We start from the raw sequence: 6939 nt of genomic DNA on the forward strand, positions 1-6939 counted from the left end.
GGCGGGAAACATGCAGCTTGGCTGCGTGCTGCGCGGCTGATGGCCAGCTTGTTTGAAACAGCGGATCTGTGGTCCTCTTCTCCCACCCCAGACACCAACAACACACTCACACACACACACTCTCTCTCACACACACGCACACACACACACACACACACACATACGCACACCAGGTTGCGGACTTTGGCCTGGCGCGCAGCTTCCTGCCCCCCCACAAGGCGTACACCGACAAGGTGGTCACCCTCTGGTACCGCGCCCCCGAGCTGCTGCTGGGGGCGCGCTCCTACAGCCCCGCCATTGACATGTGGAGCGTGGGGTGCATCTTTGCGGAGATGGTCACGCGGGAGCCGCTGTTCAGGTGAGCGCACGCGTGCGCGTGTGTGTGTACGTGTGTGTGTGTGTGTGTGTGTGTGTGCGATGGGGGAGGTGGACTTTACATGCTGTGTGTGTCCAGGGTTGTTCACTGCTGCGTAGGGGCCAGGGGCCGCATGAACTGTGTGCAGAGGGGAGGGAAGTTGGTCGCGCCTGTGTACGACAAGTGACTGCTCCCCAGTTTGGTGCGAGCGGTTGGCTGGACGCGTGGTGGCCGCTTTTTGGCGGCGCCAATCAGCCGCGTTTGTCTCATCCCATCCTGAGCGCTGGCAAGGCGTGTCTCACACGCCTCGTCAGCGCACTGCAAGCACACGATGACGACTCCGCCACGTGTCGCGCAAGGGGGAGGGTCACACGGTGCCGCTGGGCGCTCTGGCAGTGCTGACCTGGCAACCCCTACAACCTCCCCCCTTATCCTCCAGGGCGGAGTCTGAGATCGGCCTCTTGCACCGCGTGTTCGAGGCGCTCGGGACGCCCAGCGAGGCGGCCTGGGCGGGCGTGGCGCAGCTGGCCAACTTCCGCACCAACTTCCCGCAGTGGAGCGCCAAGTGCTGGCACGAGGTGGGCGCGGCCGCGGGGTTTTCAACGACAGCGGTTGACCGCGCTGGGGGGGGGGGACGAACGCCAGGACGCAGTGGTCGCTTCGCACCTTGAAGCGGCGCGGTGGCCAAAGGCCGGATCTTCAGGCTGTATTCGTGCAGACGCAATTTTTGGTCTCCTGGACCCGCGCCGCCCTCCCCGGGCGGCGGCGGCCCCAAATCCGATTGGCGTCCTTTACAGGACTATGAACTACCCCCCCCCCCCAAACACACACACACACACACACACACACACACACACATGTACGCGCGCACCTGCAGCTTCCTGCTCCACCTGAGCACCGCTCACCACCCCCACCCACCCCCATCTGCCGCCCGCAGCTCGTGCCGCGTCTGGCGGGGGACAGGCTGGGCCTGGATTTGCTGGCGGCCATGCTCACATACGACCCCGCCCGCCGCATCACCGCCGGCCAGGCGCTCGCGCACCCCTGGTTCGACGACCTCCGCGCGGCGGCCGCTGCGCCGACGCTGTCGCCGGCGCCGCAGCCCGGCGCAGTGGTGGCGCGGGAGCAGCCGCGTGAGGGGCAGGGGCAGGGGCAGCAGCGGCAGGCTGCGGCGGAGCCGCTGCGGCAGGTGCAGCCGCCGCCGCAGGCGCGCGCTGCTGCGCAGCAGTGGGTGCCGCAGCCGCCACCGCAGGCGCGCGCGCCCGTGCCGCCGGCGCTCGCGCCGGCACCGGTGCTGGGGCAGCCGCCGCTCGGTCAGCTGGATCAGCAGCACAAGCTGCAGCGCGCCGCCGCCGCCGCGGCTGCCGCCACGGCAGGCCCCAGCGCCGCGGCGGCCAAGGCCGCGGCGGCGGCGGCCGCGGTCGCGGCGTGGGTGCCGCAGCACCCGCCGGCTGTCTTGGCGCATCACGCGCCGGCTGCTGCATTGCCGGTGCTAGGCTTGGCGCAGCAGCAGCAGCAGCAGCAGCAGCACGGGGTTACCCCGGACGCGCCGCACTTGGCAGCGCCGCCCATGGCCATTGCCGTGGCGGCGGCGGCCCCCACGGCGCGCGGCAAGCCGCCGCTGCCGCCACATGGGCCACGCAACGGGGCCGGCGGCGGCGGCGGCATGTGAGCCGTTGGCCTCGCCGCGCCGTGCAGCATATACAGCATTGCGCCTTGAGCCAGCTCGTAAGGCGGCGCCACTGCGCGTAGGCGCCCCCTCCCTCTCGTTGCCGCGGGCGTGGTTGGCGCCCGCCCATTCCCGTCTTCCCAGCCCCGTCGTCGTGTCGTGGGTGCGCATGTCCGCTCTCTTTCTTCTGCCTACCTTTTCTGCCTGCCTTTCTCGGATTCATACCGCGCGCGCGATTGCGGCCGTCCCTTGGGCCGAGCGCAGCGACCGTACGCGACCTGAGGTGTTCCCCTCACACACACTTTCGCACAACCCCCTCACGCACTTGCTTGAAAAAGCGGCACGCCCCACCTGAGCACCACGCCTCTGTCCCAGCGACGCACCCGCTGGGCCGCTTCCTTAGCAGCCGCCTGCAGAGCAGGGGGGCCCCTCCCTTGCTCCTGAGCCCTGCGCGCACAGCGCAGGGCGCGGCGCCCGTCGCGCGGGCGGCGCTGCGCCGGCGCCGGCGCCAGTGGCAAAGGCTGTGGGCAAGCCCCAGAGCGGGCGGGGGCCGGCGCCTGGCGGCGCCCTTTTCCGCCCGTTGTTGGGCTCCTGCACGCACTGCGGGCGCTCTCAGTGTCCGGCAGTCTCCACCCCCTGCGATCCCTCTCCTCGGCAACTGAATTCTGGCTTGACCGCCAAGCACCGCTCACACCCAGGCTGCGGCAAAAGCCCAGCCGAATGCAGCACTTGCCGCGGCGGGGCCGGCGGCGCCCGCGCGTGCTTTCCAGAGCGCGCCTGCAGCCCGCCGCCCGCCGCCCGCGCCGCATGCAGCCCGTACTAAGGGGCGCCGCGGCCCGCCTCTTTGCAAGGGGTTATGTGGTCGCGCGGCCCCCACGCCGGCGGCGCAGCCGGCGCATGTCGAACAACCCGCCCTGTTGCAGCGTCAAGCCTTCGTTTGCCCTCTTGTGTGTGTGTGTGTGTGTGCGTGTGTGTGTGTGTGTGTGTGTGTGCGTGTGTGTGCACTCCTTTGTCGCCCCAGAATTGGGTTGACCGCAGCCGCCCGCTGCCTTGCGGGCAGCTCGCGTCTCAGCGTCATTCCCACCGGCCGGCGGTGCCCTCTACTACCCTCCTCCCCTACCCCGCACACCCCGCTCGGATTCCCGCTTTCGATAGTCGTATCAACTATTCCGCAGTTTGTGGGCAGGACGTATTAGCAGTCTGGGGGCGGGACGTGGGTTCCTAGGCCCTCGCAGCCCGTCCAGTTTCAGCGCCACCGCGCGTCGACGGCACGCACAGCACTTTTTTTTCGCTTCGGCTGGGGCAGGTGCGACGATCGCTGCGTCCCCAACCACGTGGGCTTGCGTGGAGGGGGGGTTGCTCATAGCCCCACCCTCTCGCGGACACGCCTGCCACTTGTCTGCGCCCCGGCCGCCGCCCAGGGCGCGCGCCCCGCGGCTCTACCCTTGGGTCGGGCCGGGGCCGGGCGGGGCGCAGGCGGGCCCTTGAGACGGCCGGGCCCAGCTCGGCGCCGTGGGGCGCACGGGGGGCGGCGGGCGGGCGCGACAGCTTTACAATCGGGGCCCGCATTGCGTGCGTTCACGCTTTTGACAGGCCCTGGGCTTATGTATGCGTGTGTGTGTGTGTGTGTGTGTGTGTGCGTGCGTGTGCGTGTGTGTGTGTGTGTGAGCGCTGTGTCTGGTTCCAGGCGGAATCACTGAGAGAAGCGGCCAGATAGACGAAGCTCTTCGTCCGCGGGGCGCGTGTTGCCCGTGCCCGATTGTGTTGGCCCTCTCACCTCTCCTGGCAGCCCCACGAAATTTTCGGCGACGCAAGACGTTTTTTTTGCCGGCTGCAGCATCGAAACTCCGCAGGCTTCGCCACCAGGCTGGAGCGCGCGCTGAGTGCTGGCCTGCGTCCCCCGCACAGATTTGCCAGGGCCGGACAGGGTCCTATTCGCCATGGCTTTACGCTCGCACGCGTTTGGATGATGACATGTACTCTATTATAATCGTATGGTTGGTCGGTCGCACGTAGATTCAGGACCTCTTTCCGTCAAGGCCTCGTGCGTGGCGGTGTAACTGCCCGCTAGCGAGTTGATACAGGAGGTTGCAGCCTCGCGGTGGCTGACGCGTGGTGGTGATTCGGGGGAGGATAGGATGTCAGCATGAGTTGTTCGAATAAGAGAGGTGGACAGATAGCCACAGGTATCAAGCCACGACCCCAGCATTCCAGCTGCACCGGGCTGGCAATCAGGGACAGCTTGAGAAGCAAGGTCTGGTTACACCCCGACGGGCTGTCGGCCCATCCCTGAGTGGCCGCTATTGCGTTTGTATGCGTGCTTCAGTATTGCAAAAGAAGCGTACCTCAAGTACCTTGGAGTCGTCTCCGGCCATCACCGCCTCACAGGGGGTGAGGTGCAGCAAGCAGCAAGGTGCTCAAAGCGGGTTGGGTACCGTACTAGTGTTCCACCGGGAATCGCTGTATAATACAGTATTTAGTATTGCAATGCAAAACCCGATGCTATGATCAGCCGAATATCGCTGTGGATTGTGATCGTTGCAATCCGACCTCCTGATTGGTCGTCTCGCTCGCTCCCGGGTTGTCGGGTTGTCGGCTCGCTCGGGCTAGCAGGAAGCAAACGACCGCAACATCTTTCTCTGAATTTGATAACACCATCTTGATAAGTCAAACATGATATCCCTTTCAAATCGCTAGTAGCACAGTGTTGAGGCTAGACTAGACGGCCCTATCAAGCCGCGTGGGGGACCGCGGCCAGGGCCCGTCCTCACGCACCTGTGCCTTACATTCAAGCATAAGGTGTGATATCTTGCATTTGAGGTCATGTGAGCCAGCTGAGCGAGCTCGGTGGACCACGCAGGGTTTCCATCAGCCGGGCGGACCGCAGAGTCATGCCGCCCCCATAGGGCCCGAAACAGCGAGCCCAGAACTAAATAGCACGCGAATCAGATTATGGTATCGATCTCTTGCTTCATAGACAGCGGGCCCGCCCGTCGGATCTCGGCCCTGGCGTAGCGGGTTTGGGGCGGGTAGCACGCTCATGCACACATGTACGCAATACGTCGACTAGTTTTCAGTGACTCCGGATGAGCGCATGCGGGAACGCCGTCGCCGCCCGGGCACGCCCTTGGGGAGCGGGTGCGCTGTGCCTGCCGCGTGCTGGTCCAGGTGTGCGGCCCCCCTCCGCTCTGACGATTGCTCATCCACCTCACCCTTCCATTTCACAGGTGAAAAAATTCCACACATGGACGTGTTTGATGGCCCAATGCCCATGCTGCTGGATGCTGCGCCTAGCGCGGTGCAGGTCGGCGCCGCGGCGCCAATCGTGCTTGGTCCGCCGTACGAGCAGCAGCAGCACCACCATTTCCATCAACACCACCACCACATGCAGCTAATGCAGAACCACGACGTGCAGCAGCAGCCGCAGTTCTTTGACCTCGCCGAGTCCCAGCAGCAGCACCAGCTGACCCATCATCACCAGCAGCAGCACGCCGCTGCGCCCGCAGACGCATGCGACGCGCCCTCCCAGCGCTCCGCGGCCACCGCCGCCGCCTACTCCGGCCCCGGCGGCCGCCAGCCGGGCGCGTCGCCGGAGATGACGAGCTCCGCATCCGCCGCGGCGCTGCTCGCGGCGCGGCAGCAGCACGCTGAGCTGGCGCAGCGGCACGCGCTGCTGCAGGACGCGGTCATGCGGCGGGAGCAGCAGCTGCAGGCGGCGCAGCACCTGCACCACGACTACTTCTACGGCGCGTATGAGCACACGTATGGCTATGAGCATGCGCAGCAGCATGGGCAGCATGCGGACCAAACCATGCATGCGCATGCGTTCTCGGACGCATGCGGCTTCGGCCCACATGCGCATGCGCATGCGCCGCAGAGCCCCGGCGGCGTGGACGCCATGCGGGCCCAGATCACGCATCAGATGGAGGTGCGGCGCCAGCTGCTCGAGCAGACAGAGCGCCTCGCCGCAGAGGTGCAGCGGCGCGAGGGCGCAGCGGCGCAGCGCGAGGAGCCGCGGCCGCCGCACGGCCCCCGCTCTGCGGCGCTCGAGGCGGCGCGGCAGCTCAAGGCCCTCATGTCGAGCCTGCCGCCGGAGCAGCGGCGCGCGTGCGCGCTCGAGCTGATGCAGCAGCGCCAGCAACTCCTCGCAGCCGGCGAGAGCGGCGCGGGCGCAGCGGACGTGGCGGCCGCGGCGCTTGAGCGGTGCCAGATGGTGGTGGCCGCAGGGCGGCTGGCTGAGAGCGACACGGCGCGGCAGCAGCAGCAGCAGCAGCAGCAGCAGCAGCAGCAGCAGCAGCAGCAGCAGCAGCAGCAGCAGCAGCAGCAGCAGCAGCAGCAGCAGCAGTGCCGCCAGGTCGGCGCGCCGCATTCGCAGCAGCACGACGCGGCGCCCCGCGCCGCCGCCGCGAGCTGGCACCACGGCCCGCTGCACGCCGACTGGGCGGCTGCTGCGGCCGCGGCCGGCGCGGGCACGGGCGCGGGCGCGGCGGCGCCCTTGGGCGGGCACGCGGCGCCGCTGTTGGCGCCGCACCTCTCCATGCGCATGAGCCACCACGGGGACTTGGCGGTGATGACTGCCTGGGACTCCGCGCCCCCGCCTGCGCTGGCGCGCGTCAGCAGCGACGATGACGGCGAGACGCTTCTGCTGCCGCCCGGCGCGCCGCGCCCGGCCGCGCCGCCCGCGGTCCGCGCGCTGCGGCTCGGGGAGGCCGCCGCGGGCAGCCCCTACGGAAGCGAGGGCGGGCCGTCGCCCGCCGCCGCGGCGGCCAGCGCCGCAGCTGGCGTATCTGGGGAGGTGCGGGCCGCAGTGCGGCGCCTCGTCCGCGGCGCCGTGGCCGCGCTGGGCGGCGGCGACGACGGGTCCGGCAGCGACGAGGCGTCCGCGTCAGACACCCTGGCGCCCCTCGACCAGTGC

At 68.3% G+C, this 6939-nt stretch overlaps 2 protein-coding genes across 2 annotated transcripts; both read left to right on the forward strand.

Annotated features, from left to right (window-relative positions):
* Positions 1-302: 302 nt before the first annotated feature.
* MNEG_12374 (cyclin-dependent kinase 3) lies at positions 303-2027 on the forward strand (the record flags this gene model as incomplete). Its single annotated transcript, XM_014039153.1, has 3 exons — positions 303-358; positions 795-933; positions 1293-2027. 3 exons carry the CDS (start codon positions 303-305, stop codon positions 2025-2027), a joined length of 930 nt encoding a protein of 309 aa, XP_013894607.1.
* A 3241-nt stretch (positions 2028-5268) lies between these two features.
* On the forward strand, positions 5269-6653 carry MNEG_12375 (hypothetical protein; the record flags this gene model as incomplete). The annotated part of the gene is made up of 2 exons (XM_014039154.1): positions 5269-6378; positions 6645-6653. The coding sequence occupies 2 exons, from the start codon at positions 5269-5271 to the stop codon at positions 6651-6653; spliced, it is 1119 nt and encodes a 372-aa protein (XP_013894608.1).
* Between the last annotated feature and the right edge of the window lie 286 nt (positions 6654-6939).

The sequence above is a fragment of the Monoraphidium neglectum genome, assembly GCF_000611645.1.
Source record: "Monoraphidium neglectum strain SAG 48.87 unplaced genomic scaffold scaffold03214, whole genome shotgun sequence".
In the NCBI taxonomy this organism is placed as follows: domain Eukaryota; kingdom Viridiplantae; phylum Chlorophyta; class Chlorophyceae; order Sphaeropleales; family Selenastraceae; genus Monoraphidium; species Monoraphidium neglectum.